This window comes from Cetorhinus maximus, chromosome 10, assembly GCF_964194155.1.
Source record: "Cetorhinus maximus chromosome 10, sCetMax3.hap1.1, whole genome shotgun sequence".
Classification (NCBI taxonomy): domain Eukaryota; kingdom Metazoa; phylum Chordata; class Chondrichthyes; order Lamniformes; family Cetorhinidae; genus Cetorhinus; species Cetorhinus maximus.
Window position 1 is genome coordinate 96953940 of NC_135888.1, and position 15340 is coordinate 96969279.

Below are 15340 nucleotides of genomic sequence, written 5' to 3' on the forward strand. Positions count from 1 at the left end.
TAATCCAACTTCTAGTCCAATTTGTTTTATAGAGCATTATTAACACTGTGTTATAAGGACAATGCAATTCTTCAACCATATACATCTACACTAAAATTCCAGGATTAAAAAAAAAAATCCTATTTAATTGGAAAAGTTAAATGTATTATTTTATTCCTTGTTGCTTTGTGTGTTTTGTAGGGAACAGCGAGTGACTGGGCTGCTTGTTTTCATCCTCATTGGTTTAACATTGTGTCTGGCACCAATTCTTAAGGTGATGATAATTCCACACCACTTAAATGTATAAATTATGGTAATTATGAATTTTAGTGATGGTGAGTGTTTTAAAAATAATTAACAAATTAATTTGTATTGCTCCTTAGTACATCCCTTTGCCAGTGCTATTTGGAATCTTTCTGTATATGGGTGTATCCGCTCTCAGCAGCGTTCAGGTAAGCACTGCCTTTGGTTTCTAAGCACATTAATTTTTATTTTAAGTAAAATAAGTAATTAAACCTTTCATTATGTTGATCTTTTGTAATGAAAACGAAAATGCACTAAAGCTTGTAGCAGGGTTTTGCTGTAATCTTGGCTGGAATTTTATGGCCGCCCCCTCCCCCCACCTTAGGGGTGGGATGGCAGGTGGGGGTGATTGTAAAATTGGGTACTATGGCAGTGGCACCATGCCCATCAACTACCTGCTCCCTCTGCAATTTTACCAGTTGGCAGGGTAGATGTCAGGCAACCCGGCCTGCTCGCCTGTGGGCCAGTTGAGGTCCTTAACTGCATTAATTGGCCATGGCCAATGAATGGTTATGTTACTGGATTAGTAATCTAGAGGCCTGCACTACTGATCTGGCACATAGGTCTGAATTTTTCCTGCGTCGGGCAGATTGGGTGGGGGCAGTCGTGGAGACAACCGCTGCCAGCGATCGACTCTGCGCTGCCTTTTACGCGGGTGGGCCAATTAAGGCCCGTCCAGCATAATACAAGAGCGGTAGCGCTACCTGTGCGGGTGGGGGGAAGAGGGAGAGTCGGGTCCAGTGCTCTTCTGCGCATGCCCGCAAAAGAGCGCTTCAATCTCCCTGAGGCACAGAGCTGCCTCAGGGAGATTGAAGCGTCTTTGAAAAAAATAAATGAATGTAATAAAAATTTAATGAAACATGTCCCCTCATGTGACTGTGTCACATGAGATGGGGCATGTTTTTACTTTTCAGAAAAACTTTTTATTTAATTCATAAAAGCTTTAGGAAACCTCATCCCGCTCGTGGATGATGTTCCCCAAAAAATGTAACGGCTGCTTGGCCTTTTCGCCTGCCCACCGTAAGGTTGGACAGGCAGCGTAAACTTGAAATTAATTCCTTCATTAATGGCCCATCAATTATCAGCGGGTGCGCAGTCAACTCCGGCGCGCGCCTGGTGAACGAAACATCGTGAGACAGCGCGATGACATCGGGATGTCATTTTACGTGCCGGCATGTCGGGCCCGCCCCCACACGCCGACTGTAAAATCCTGGCCATAAATTCAAGTCCCACCACAGCTGCTGGGGAATTTAAATTCAATTAAATAAATCTGGAATTAAAAAGCTATTACCAGTAATGGTGACCGTGTACCACTGAATTGTTGTAAAAATCTCACTAAGGACCCACTGAGGCCCTTTAGGGAAGGAAAGCTGCCATCCTCCCTCGGTCTGGCCTAGATGCGATCCCAGACTAACTGAGCTCTGAAATTTATTCATGAAGGTGGGCCTCATCACCTTCTCGAGGGTAATTAGGGATTACCTAATGCTGGCCTTGCTAGTGACGTCCACTTCCCGTGAATAAATAAAACTAACCAAGGAAAGGAATGCGGTAAGGAAAAAGGAGCTACCATTCAGTGAGATTTGTGTTTAGCTACTTTTCCACCAAGGGTAAAGGAAACAGTGGTGTGATCTGTGTATCTAGAGCTAAAGAAGAGGGTAAAGGGGATAGTAGGAAAAGCAGATATTGGAAGTGGTATAATATGTAGGAGTTAATACTACAGCGAGAAGGCAGAAATGCTCAGGAGTTTATTCCAAACAAGATTTGTGGGGTTTTTTTCCTTTCCTGAGTTTCCTCTTGGTGTACACCTTCTCGGGGCCCTCGCAATATAAACATCAAGCTGGCTCTCAGGGTGTATAATTTAGTGACTTGGGATATCTGAATTCAGAGATTATAGTGCATTTTGGACTACCAAAATAGAATACCAGTTACTGACACACTGACAAATAGAGGGAGCTGGCTAAACAAGAGCCTGTAGTACAGGAAAATACCTTCTGTATAGATCGATCATGATTCATCACAAAACTGGCCCAGGTGACTACTTTCCCAGCACTTAAAGGGATGGATTTGACGTTGGAGTCAGTGATCCTGTCTTTCTTGCCTATCGTGGGTCTTTTGCTTGTCCTCTCTATTTAGGTTATGTATCATATTTAAACTGTTGGTTCTGAATAAACGACTTAATAAACTATTTTAAAATGAGCTCAACCCCCATTCTGATAATCTGTGACTCCCGGCCAGAATCTTACAAGTGTCAGTTGTTGGGAAATGGGTGATCCTTTTTAACTGGCTGAAGCCTTTTTAAGGATGTACTGATGCTGAAGTTTCCTCCCAGCTGTGGTAACATTATCATGAATCATACTATTATATCAAACCAATCCTGAATGTACAATTCAAACTCAAGGGCTGAAATTTTCCCATTCTAAATTGGGACGGAATGGAAGTGGAATGGCAACAAAAAGGCCTCTGAGCAGTGCAGCTGAATTCCTGCCTTCATTTCCGCCCTCCTCCATTTTGTGCAGCGCTGGAAAGGGCGCGGGCAGCAAACCAGACCCACACCTAGGAAACCACCAATCAAGCTCATCGAGGGCCCAGTAAAAGGCTCGACTTCGGGTGCCACACTATTTTCCGGAAGGCGACTATGAATCAGGTCACTCAGCAATCAAACCCAGTGAGTGGAGTCGTGAACAGTAACCTAGTTGAGACAGCAGGCTTTATTGGAGTTGTTTGAACTGGCTGAAAGGTCTCACTGCATACACTAAAAATTTGCAGGGGCTCATCAAGGGAGGGTGGAGAGGCAGGGGTGTGGTCGCTGCCACCTCAGAGGCTGGGAACGCAACTGGCATTGCTTCAGCATCGGGGCATTGAACCAGGCAACTTGGACATCAGCTGGACAACAGGAAGGATGCACCTGAAAATGGGACTTGCTTCATCACACATAGAGGCCATCTATGCATCTCAGTTGCAGCATACACAGTGAGGAAGTCCCCGGGCACCAGGAGCCCACAGCTGCAGAGCTAGAACCATGGAGGAGAAGGAGGGCACTCAGGATATACCGGATCAGGCGAAGCTACCTGAACATGTCAGAAAGCCAGTGCCAAAGGAGACTGACTCTCCAGGGAAATGGTCACAGATGTCGGTGGCCTTGTCATTGAGGAGTTCACACCTCGCTCCACTAATAGCCAGGCCCTGCCAAACAGGGTAACAACCCCACCCCTACCTCACCCCCATCACCGTACTATGAGCACATGGGCTTCTTCAACGGTCGTTTGCACCTGGGATGATGGTCTCGCTATCATCAACTTGCTCCTGCTGCAGGACCTGGGCCATTTCCTGGGTGTTGTGCGGTTGCCTCACTGTTACCGTGTGCGGGCCATCATGGAATGAGTTCCTGCTGTGTGGCAAGGTTTTTGGGAGACAGACCTTCTTGAGGTGTTCACTTCTATTGTGATGGTGTGAAGTTAGGAGTGCCCAGGATATTGCAGAGTCAGTGCCCTTGTATCTAAAGGGTGGTCAAATGGGGTTACTGGGGAATTGCTTCACTTCAGGGAGGTATGTGGAGAGAAAAGTGGGCTGCTGTGTTCAATTCAAGTACTCTGCTGGGACCTGCTGTGGTTGCACATGATGGAGTGCAGACACATGCAGGAGGAACAGAGACAGGTTGAGTCATCAGTATACTTGTGAGGAGGCTCTGAGGCAGTTTAGTAAAGGTTCCAAGAAATCTGCAATGGTTTGACTATTTCATAAATGTTCCATTATGCTGGGCCACCTTTCTTAGAGGCATTCAGGGGTGTAGTGCTGCCGGAGTGCACTGGAGTGGCACTCCAGTACTACCTACTTAAAGGTTTTAATATTCGCTGCTGGATGTTTACTTCTGTAACGAACCCCGAGGAACTTACCTTAACTAGAAGTCGGAGATCAGGAGTTTGGAGGCCAGGAACTACATTTCCTGGCAACTCCTGGGAGTTTCACACATGCGCCAGCCGGGTACTGGCTGCACATGTGCAGTTAGTGTTTTTTCTTATGCGTAAGTGCTCAGGGCTGTTCCCCAGCCTGAAGGACGAAAAGGAAGTAAAGAAGTGAAACAGCGTGAAACTACAGGTCAGGTGACCTAAACAGGAGCACCTTTAGAGAGGCATCCCATGGAGCAGAACACAGGGAGGGGGACAGGGAGCGGTCCCAGAAGTAAAACCCCAGGTAAGGGACAAAGATAGGGATCAGAGATAGATCCCATTGAGTCAAGATAAACAACAGGAGTAGAGAAAATGCTCCAAATTTTAAAGAAAGAGCCGTGGGGAGCAGGCTTGAAGCAAATCGGGCTTGAAAGAAGCCATGAAGATCCAAGGAGGAGCCAAAGGTTGGTGACTCCTTACTGATGGCCTTTGGAACAGTGGTGTTCTGCTTGACATGGCCAAAGCTCTGAAAGTGTGCTTGGAAGGTGAAGCTTGAGTGTATGTGGAGACCCAGAGGAAGGGAATTGCAGAAGGTGAGATTGAAATCTTAGAGTTGAACAACGCATCAAAACTACTTTCTGTTTCCAGCAGCAAAAGTCGTCACCTGTTTAATGTCTACGTATTTTGTCTTTTTTCCTCGACGGCAGGTTAACAGCTTATAAAATAAAATGGCCTACGATCCACTGGCCTACTCAGTATTCACTGCCAGCCTGAAGGGAGAAAGGCATCAGTCAAAACTCAGACAAATAAAGCCCCAAGTAAGTAGAGAGAAAAATATACAGCTGAAGGAGGAAAGATAGGGAGGTTAGTTTTCATTTATTTGCTGAAGAGGCTGGAACTTCTAAAGCGTCTCCAAGCAACAGCTTCTGAAGTTTACTTCATTCAGTTTAACCTAAATTCATTATGCAGCATAAACTGGAATAATCGGTAGGTAAATTGTATTCTCCTGCATTTTCTTGGGGGTCTTAAACAAAAGGACCAAGAACTCCACGGTTGGATTACAAGCTTTAGTCAACCATAGTGCTTAATTCAAGTGGCAATTTAGCTGCTTAGGATCTGTGAAGACTGTTGCTTGAGGTGTATCATAATCAACCAGTCTCCAATTCTCAGTAACGAATTCATGTTTCACACAGCTGACCACAGGGACATAACACCCAGCCACAATCGTAACTGTTGGCTATGGTTGATTTTTTTAAAATAGTGAAATAATTCCCAGTTGAATGGGGACAATTCTGTGATCTTCAATGAGCATAGCAGCAGGGGTAAGCCATTCACACTTGCAATCCTGTTCTGCCACACATTCGATCTGCATTTCAATTTCATCTTTGCTCCATATTCAATAATACCCTCACCGAGCAAAACTCCATCTCTCTCAGTTTCCTCGTGCATACCGCAGCTCACCTGCTGCTGCAACAGGCTCCACAACCTTTATGTCACACTGCCAAATATTTGGCCAGTTATCTAAGTGAGACCTGACTAAGAGTAAACACAAGGGGCAGAATCTTCCGGTCGGCGAGCGGCCGATGCGGAAGTCCCGACGTTACCCGGTGTCATTTCAATTTTCAGGTCGGCGGGGGAGCAGCCGTCCTGTCAACGGCCTATGAGGCCATTTAAAAAGTACTTAACATAGTTAATGGACCTGCCCATCCAACCTTAGGGTTGGCGGGCAGGCCGGGAGCCCTGGTGGGCTTAAGAAAAAGCATGAAACCTCATCCATGGGCCGACCGGAAGATCCTGCCCCAAGTCCAAGAACCTGCTGCTTGTGTAATCAGGGGAAAGAAGCAAGCAAAGCTTCAAAACTGCCTGATAACAACACAATGGCTGCAAAACAAAAAAGCATAACCTCCTTCTTTCGTCGAGAAAGTGAAGAAAGTAAAGAACATTCATGTACAGTCAACCTGAGTGATGATGGAGAGGACAGCTTCAGTGCTGCAGCTGCCTGAGATTCAACATTGAGGACACAGTGTAAATCTGAGCTTGATACAATGGCAGGTCTGTATCCCTGTGCAGATGTGACAGCAGAGGAAATGTGGAAGAGGGAAAAAGAGACAGATCCTTGGTTAGACTATAAGGGTGAAAAACCTGGGTGTAAAGTGTGTGCAAATGTTGGTAGCTTATCACTTTTCACGTCCAAGGGAATGATACTTTTGAATGAATGGCATTTGGACCAAGTGTCATACAATGGATCCAACTGGAGTGCACATTTAAAACCTCTCAGAAAAAAATTGTACAACACAAACTGTTGAAAGCTCACATCACTGCGTAATGTGTCATTGAAAAAGCAAACAAGGACACTCCTGGAAAAATTTGTGACAACCTGAATGCATCTCATCTAAAAGCAACTTGTGCAGTTTCCCATTCTGCACACTACTTGGCTCAAAACAGGCCTTACTCTGACCACTTTGGTTTGCTGGAACTTCAAAATGAAAATGGTGTTGATACGGGAATTGGGTTGTGTTCCTGCTACAGTACTGCAGAAATTATTGACCACATAGCTACCGAGATGAAGAACATTTGCCAGCATATCAAATAATCAAGGGTAAAGATTTGATTCTTATTAATGAATGTACAAGTCTAAGTAACAAAACTGCTCTTGTAGTTTATCTGAGATGTGAAAGTGATAAGAAGGATAATTCACACTTCATGGCCAGGATCCTTAGGTCGGCGAGCGACGGGGGGGCAGGGCCTGCTCGCCGACGTGTAAACTGATGCAGGATGACGTCGGGCGGAACTCCCGATGTCACCCCACGTCATTTCCATTTCCAGGTCGACGGGGGCTCAGCTGTCAACGGCCTATTGAGGCCATTTAAAAAGTAATTGACATAATTAATGGACCTGCCCGTCCAACCTTAATGTTGGCGAGCAGGCTGGGAGCCCTGGCGGGCTTCTGAAAAAGCATGAAACCTCATCCATGGGCAGGATGAGGTTTCGTGAGGGTTTAAAAAAATTTAATAAAGGTTAGAGTTAAAATGATGGACATGTCCCAACTCATGTGACAGTGTCACATGAGGGGACATGTCAGGGAAATGTTGTTTTTGTACCTTTACCATTTTTAAATGGGGAGCCAATCTCCCTGAGGCAGCACTTAGCTGAGGGAATTACCCCCGGCCCGCACAGGGAACGCATAGCGCTTCCTGGCGGGCATCACGCTGGGTGGGCCTTAATTGGCCCACCCACTTAAAATGGCGGCGTGCCTCCAATTGGGGACGCCGATCGGAGGCACACCTGCCCGCGCCCGCTCCTGCACTACCTCCCCACCTCCCCCAAATGGGGGGAATATTCTTCCCCGTGTTTTTAGATTTGATTGCATTTCCAGATCAAAAAGCTGATACCTTCTTGAATGCCTCGAGAAACATGGCTTTGATGACTCCTGTCTGAAGCAGCATCTTGTAACGTTTGTTAGTGATGGAACAAGTATTATGCTGGGCACCAATTCAGGTGTAGCTCACAGACTTATGGAGCAATACCCAGATATTATTTTGCATTACCTGAACCATAAATTAGAACTTGCAGTGGGCGATTCGGTGATAGAAGTTAGTGGCGTGAACAATTCCATTCCTTTATGGACAAATTATACTCTGCCTATAACAGATATAACAGATCACCTCTCGATCAGAGGCGACTGGCAGAATGCGCTGCTGAATTAGAGAAACAAATTTCCAAAATAGGCCGCATTTTAAGCACTAGAGGGGTAGGAAGTTCATTTTGAACAGTGTCGGCTGTGTGGTGCAACTATGAAGCATTATGTGCTCATTTTGAACTGGCAATGAAAGGTGAAACAAGGTCTGCCTCTGACAGGAAAATCCATGAGGATCTGTTAAAGAGAATTTCCTCAAAACAGTTTCTCTTAGACGTAGCTCTGATGTATGACACCTTACATGAAGATGACACGCTCTCAGAGTATTTGCAGAAACACACTACAACGACTGTGTATGCAGACAAACAGATCCTTTGCAGCAAATGCTTTTTGCGTGGACTGAAAGGGCAATCTGGCACAAAAACTCTTGAGGCCAAAGATGCAGTCGCACAGGGAAAGTTTGGAACGGGTCATTAGGGAGCAACAGGAAGATTAGCAGCATTAATCATCAGCAGTTTCTTACCAGTCTTGTTAATAATTTAGAAAATCTAATGTTCACAACCATGTCATTGAAAGACTCTCATTCAGCCTCTGAAGCCCAATCCTGTTATGCATCTCTGATCGACCAATTGTGCCTTCGTAACCAAGACTATTGGCCAGCTGAAATGCCACCAGGTTATGGAGAATTGGCAATATCTTCTCTCTGAGAGTGGGTCAAATTGTCATCTACTTCTGTAAACACTGCATTCAGAGATTATTTGGAGGAAGCTGGACAATGCATTCCCCAGGATTTACAACCATTACTAAATTGCGCACAAGTAATTCCAAGCAGCACTGCAGAATGTGAGCGAGGGTTCAGTCAAATGAACTTATTTATAACACCAAAGTGCTCAAGAATTCTCATAAGCCGGGTACCAGCACTTATGTTTGTCAGACTGCTTGGACCACCCTCACCACACTTCCCGCCCCCAACCAACGCATTGGGACCCAACATCACATGTCACAACCTGGCTGCGATGTCACTGATCGGCAGAGGATTCAAGGACAAGATCAGCCTCTTCTTTTAGCAGAAACGTGGAACCGGACCCGCTGTGGAAATTATTGTGAAGTGTCATTTTGGTATGTAAAGTTTTCTGTAATTCATGTTTTTAATAGGTTTGAATTAAATAATTAAAATGTTGCGTAATGAAATTCTAATTAAGCTAAAGAGTAATGATTCAAAATACCACACGGTTCAAATTAAAATGCCAGCAGCCAACCAGCACTAATATTTTTCACTTAAAAATGTAGTTTTTCTGATTTTTGGGGACTCAAATGAATGACACATAGGAAAACAATGGAATAGTAGATTTAGAAATGATGTGGCCAACACATTTTCTTAGAGCTCCTGCACCTCAAAATTTGGCACTGCACCCCTGGGGTCATTCATATATCGGAGAACAAGAAGAGAGAATATGAAGGTCAGTACTCACACTCCAAGCTGCAGCCAACACTTCACAGCAACCTTGATGTCTTATACAGCCAATTTCAAATGTTTTTGAATTTTTCAGCACAGATGGTGGCTGAGGCGTGTCTTTCATTGGAACGACTCTGGAATTTCCCACCCCCTCCGTTCCCACCTCAGGTCTGCCGAATTGGATGGTAGACCCGTCTCCAGGCCAATTAAGGACCTGACCCTCAGGAAATTCCATTTTCTGGCAGGTTGGCGACGGAGACAGGTTCTCAACACGGAATTGAACCTGCCTCCCGATCCTGCCTCCAAGGGGAAAATCCAGCCCCAGGAGTAAATTGCAGTTAGGTAGCAGTGGATTCCAGGCGTGGTTATGTATGTAAGCAGTGTTATTCCTGGTCTGCTGCTAACCCACCATTGCGAGGAAAATCCAGTCTATTGCTTCTCAAACGGAAGGAACTATGGAGGAAATAATATTTGTTCACTGTTCTATTCTGAGTTACTTGCGCAGGGCTTCTGACAAACATGATATTTCCTGATGTACACCCACAAGAACAGCCAATGTTTAATCTTCCTTTGGGTGATTCTTGTTAATTGAGGCAGGAAAGTGATAATTGTCAATACTCCCAATTTTCGTGTTTGCACTGGAGCAGCATTACCAAAATCTCAAATCTACTTAAAACATCAGTGTAAAGAGTTTATATTGTACACATTTCTTCATGTTCGGTCTCATTAGGTTGTCAATTTAGTATAGATATGTAATTCCTGATCTTACAGTTCAAATCAGAAACTAACTAGGCTGAAGACCTCCACTTATTTCTAGAAATGGTAGACTAGTAACAGTCTATCCCAAAACTGGACTCAGACATGTTGGGCCAAGTGGCCTCTCTCTGTGCCATAAACTTCCTATGATCCCATGATTCCTAATTTTAACAACTGCATTATAAACTAAATGTTGGATTGAAGCTTTTTTTAAATGGGACATTTCCTGTGAATAAGCACTTCACAATCACTTATAGATGCCCCCAAGTTAGAGATCTTGCTTCTTCTCAGCTTATTGTTCCTTTTCAGTTTTTAAAATCATCTTTGTTTACAAAATTCCAGAAAGTGGGGGTGAAATTTAATCCCCTCCCCGTGGCGAGTTTGGCAGTGTGATCATTTAATCGGGCGGGAAGGTGGCGGGTGAGGACCCCGCCACCTTCCTGCCTCCACCCTGATTAAGTCCTTGGCATGAAGACCAGTTGGCAGTCTTCCCACCCTGCCGCCAACTGAGGTCCTTAAGTGGGCAATTACCACAGCTGGTATTAACCCACCAGTGAGCGGGGGACTCGCCATGTAGGGAGCACGACAAACAACCCCAAGTAGGGTTGCATACGGACTCCCGGGTGGGGGCCCCTCGTTCAAAGGCACTTGGTGCCTGATCGAGGTACCCAGCACTGGGAAAAGGGGGCCTGCTGAGAGCCACATCCTTTGCCCTTGCTGCCGTGCCCCTCTCCACCACAACCCCCCTCCCACCATCACTCACTTGTGGCCTGGGATCCAGCAACAATCCTGGGCCTCGTGTGGCTGTCATACCAGCAGCAGCCACCATCTCCCAGTGGCGCTACCATTCAATAGAATGGCTGGTAGCTCTCAGCGAGCAGGACTTCTGCCCCTATGGCCCTTGATCCCAGGGAAGGCCCACCTCTGCCCGTTTAAGTGCCTGAGTGGAACTTAACTCGGTAGGCCTTCCCTAAAAGAGGCAACGCAGGGCTTTTGCTGGCTCTCCCCTTTAGCGGGTGAGACCCCCGTCACCTCCATTAAATGCTGCCATGAGTGTGTGCATCTGAGCATAATTTAGCAGAGACTTAGCAAACTCAATCTCTCTAGAGCAAGCAGAGGTCTGCTTCAAACCTGCCTTCAGAAATTAGTGCCCAGAGATTCACGATATAGCCCTCTAAATGATAATCACTAGAATGAAGAACTGTAAAATTAAACTAAACCGAGGATTGCAGTTCATTCTGCAGGGATGAACTGTATTGATTCACCCTCTCTTCACACACAATACCATTTTTTTCCATTTATCAGAGTGGTTATATGTTTTGCACTAAGTAACTTCAATGTCTGAAAAAAATAGGGTGTAACTTTTATTTCAAATAGAATATTTCTATGATGCAATCTTATGGGTAGGGCTTCCTGTACACTTCATTTATTTTCTCTTTCCTCCATTTGAAGTTTTGTGATTTCATTATACTTTTATTTGACCGTAATATGGAGGGAGTTGAATGTGACATTAAGCATGTGACTCACATAGAGTACTTTGGATGCAATAGTCCCACAGTGTTGATATTTTATTTATTTTATTTCATTGAGAGCCCATATAATAGGATCTAGGAGTGTGGGACACCTGATAAGCTGAGGAGAGAATAGATTTGCTAGGGAGGCCTCTTTCTTTCCATCGGGTCCTTACCATTTGCTGTTATTACTATATCTTTTAATAACTGTTTCTGTATGTTTTGGTCTTGTTGGGCAAAGGAACTCAATGAATTTGTTGAAGTTTTCTAATAGCTAATTAAATTTGGATGGTTTGTATAGTTATAGTCCTGGATAGCTCCTAAGTGTCCAACAATGATATTCCTATGATGTAACTCTCCATTTGCTGGTTCTGGAAAAGGAAAATACATCTTTAGATGCTTCATTCAGACTCACCCGTACGCTGGCACTTGTTTAGAGGGGGCCAAGGTTTCTTTTCAGCACAGGGACAGCTTTGTCAGTGATTATAAATGTTACAGCTCTTTTGAACTTCTTTGCTGCAAGCTCCTTCTGGACAAATGCAGTTCAAATTTCTGTCATGCTTTGCACTTCAATCTCAAATTGTACCTAGCAGGTAATTCTCACACTGCAGGAGCCGGAGGTTTTAACACATTTCCTGTGAAAAGCAATTGACAGCTTTAAGGAATCCTCAATTTTATTGTATACAGCTGGAGTCCCAAATGTACACTTAAACATTTTAGGGAATCAAGGGTATGTCCCGCAACTGCAAAGAATGGTGTTGAACTCATCTTCAGCATCCTGAAATGCAAATTTTGTTGCTTCAACAAATAGTCAAGGCCTGTAAAATTATAGTTGTCTGCCGTGCTCTCCACAACTTGCCCTGCAAAGCGGCCTACTCATGGAGCAGCCAGAAGAAAAAAAGGCTGCAAGAAGATGATGAGACCAGTAATGAAGAAGAAGAATTACCTGCTGAAGAAGCTGCTCAGGCCATTACAGTCATCAGGCAGGATCTAATTGCCTATACCTTTCATTAATAGCACCTTGCTACCAGTACATCCCCATGTGTCCAGTTCTCATGAAAAATACAGCACAAGCAGACCCCCTGGTGACTATGAGATGTGAATGCCTGCCCTACTGTTTTCTGGAAGTTTCTCCAGAAGGGCCCCAATGATAGCATGCCAAGTTTTATATTCAGGAAGAGCAGCAATTGGCAAACCTTCCTGTATTCTCCCTCTGTGATGATGGGCCAGGTGTACAGTAATGAACAACACAGAAACATAGCAAGACAATGAGTTCAGATATTGTACACTATTTGCACACCTCCCTTGGCAAACTTGCATAAGCCAAAATATTGTTTCTTCACTTGCTTCCATGATTTGACGAGTGTGTGACTGTGTTTGCATGCTCTGTCACATCTACTTATGCTGCTCTAACTTCACTGATTATTGCAGGACGGCCCTCTCATTCAGATAGGGACTGTCTCCTCCACTTCCTGATTACAGAACCGAACAGTTCTGCACCTGTCATTTTTTTTTAGGTAAAATCTGAAATGCAGCTTTAAGGCCAGATCGCAGCTCTTTAGGCACTCTGGGGCTACAAATTCCTACCATAGCCTCAGCTCATGTTGATGCACTGTCAAAATAGTACAATGATGGCATCACATGATCACCTCAGTGGGTACGTGGAACACATGACGAGCGATAACACTTCAGAGGGGTTGCAATATCATATACAGAGAGTTGAGTGCTCTACTTCAAGTATCTAAAGGAGAAGTGATTGACAGGAAATGCATTTTTTTAACCTTTTATTCTTTCATGAGTTGTGGGCATCGCTGGCTAGTCCAGCATTTGTTGCCCATCCCTAATTGCCCTTGAGAAGGTAGTGGTGAGCCACCACCTTGAATTGCTGCAGTCCATATGGTGTAGGTACACACACAGTGCTGTTTAGAAGGGAGTTCCAGGATGTTGACCCAGCAACAGTGAAAGAATAGCGATATAAGTCTAAGTCAGAATGGTGTGTGGTTTGGAGGGGAACATGAAGGTGGTGCCCTTGTCCTTCTAGGTGGTAGGAGTCCTGAGTTTGGAAGGTGCTGTCGAAGGAGCCTTGGCTTGCCACAGTGTATCTTGTAGATGGGACACACTGCTGCCACTGTCCATTGGTGGTGGAGGGAGTGAATGTTTAAGGTGGTGGATGGGGTGCCAGTCAAGTGGGCTGCTTTGTCCTGGATGGTCTGGCATTTCTTGAATGTTGTTGGTGCTGCACTCAACCAGACAATTGAAGCGTATTCCATCACAGTCCTGAATTGTGCTTTGTAGATAGTGGACAGGCTTTGGGGAATCAGGAGGTGAGCTATTCGTCAGAGAATTCCCAGCCTCTATACTTCTCTTGTAGCCACTGTATTTATATGGCTGTTTCGGTTCAGTTTCTGGTCAATGATGACCCTCTGGATGTTCATAGTGAGGGATTCAGCAATGTTAAATATAGTGGGGCCAAAAATCCTTGGCCCTTTCAGCATTCTTTAGCTTTAACTTTGGGGGGGTCATGGGGTGGGGGCAACAAAATATGCCCCATTTAGTGTACTTTCCAATAACCCGTTTTGTTTTGGAGTGGCTTTAACGTAAATGAACTTCCTCAAAGAGCACTGCTGGCCAATTCTGCTTTACTGCATTTGACATGTTCATACCGCACATGCATTAAAAAGCACACCTTTCAGTTTCATTGCTGATCCATCTTACAGAGTCCCTTTTACTGCATTCAGCTTTCACAACTACCTGAAGTTTTGTAAAATACTATGCCCTGGCGATAATATCAAGACACACATTGAGTAAACCTTGCAGTTTCCAATTTTCAATGAAAGAGTTTCTCTGACAATGAAGCTGTTGTTTTTGTTTTCCCCTCTTGCAGTGGAAGCCGGAGTTGTTTCTGGATTTCTCCAGCAGCAGCTGTGGCCACTTCAGGAGACTCTGCCAAGGTAACCCTGCTGCTGCTTCACTCAGAACCTGTAGTCTGGGGGAGGCAAGGAGGCTGCAGACACATTACACTGGGACACAGCTCTGAACATGTGGAATATTTTAGTTTCATTTTATCTTTTGACACTCTGATCTTTATTTTGGTTGGGGGTGTGAAACTGCAGAGCCCAAACCTGATGTTTTCTGTTTTAAAAATGCATTTACAATAATCTTCTGTTTTAGGTTTTTTCAGGTAGTGCTTGTTATGTCTGGTGCAGTTGCACTAAGCAGGAAGGAAGGCAGTGGGCAGTGCTCTGGGGCAGGAACGTAACCCACCCCTATAACACATTTTCTTATGGCAAAATTATTTTCATTTAGCGCACTTTCACTTAGTGCACCATTTTTCAGGAACACATTAGGCGAGCTAAATGGAGGATAACTGAACCTCTCTTCTTCCAAGCTGGACATTAAGGCCACATTTTACAGCATCACTGGGCAAGAAGGCAGGCACCCAAGCCCGACAGTAGTGATGTGATTCCTGACGCCAGCATTTAATTTAGTTGATCTCCCACTGACTTCAATGGGGTCAACAGTGGAAGGCAGCTACAGATGTAATCCCAGTTTAGTTAGCAGAGTTACTGTCCCACAGAACAGCTGGGGCACTGTTATTGTAATATCATCAGATGTATTTCATGTGAGATATTTTTATATTTGAGAGGACTATACATGATTGAGTGATGTTGTCAAGGACAATAGTTGAGGAAGGAATGTTGCTGCCTTGATGAAGAGAAGTTTCAATATTAAAGATAAATTCATTCATAACAACCTAAGTTGTGTTGACAAAGCACAGTAATTTGGTAAGTAAGCATTGAAATGTATGAAT

At 44.6% G+C, this 15340-nt stretch overlaps 1 protein-coding gene across 1 annotated transcript in view; it reads left to right on the plus strand.

Annotated features, from left to right (window-relative positions):
- LOC144685862 (electrogenic sodium bicarbonate cotransporter 1-like) overlaps positions 1-15340 on the plus strand; it is a 105180-nt gene that overhangs the window by 75113 nt on the left and 14727 nt on the right. Inside the window, exons 17-18 of the mRNA XM_078550819.1 lie at positions 181-253; positions 363-431. Coding sequence (XP_078406945.1) covers positions 181-253; positions 363-431 — 142 coding nt within the window. The remainder of the gene's footprint in view (positions 1-180; positions 254-362; positions 432-15340) is intronic.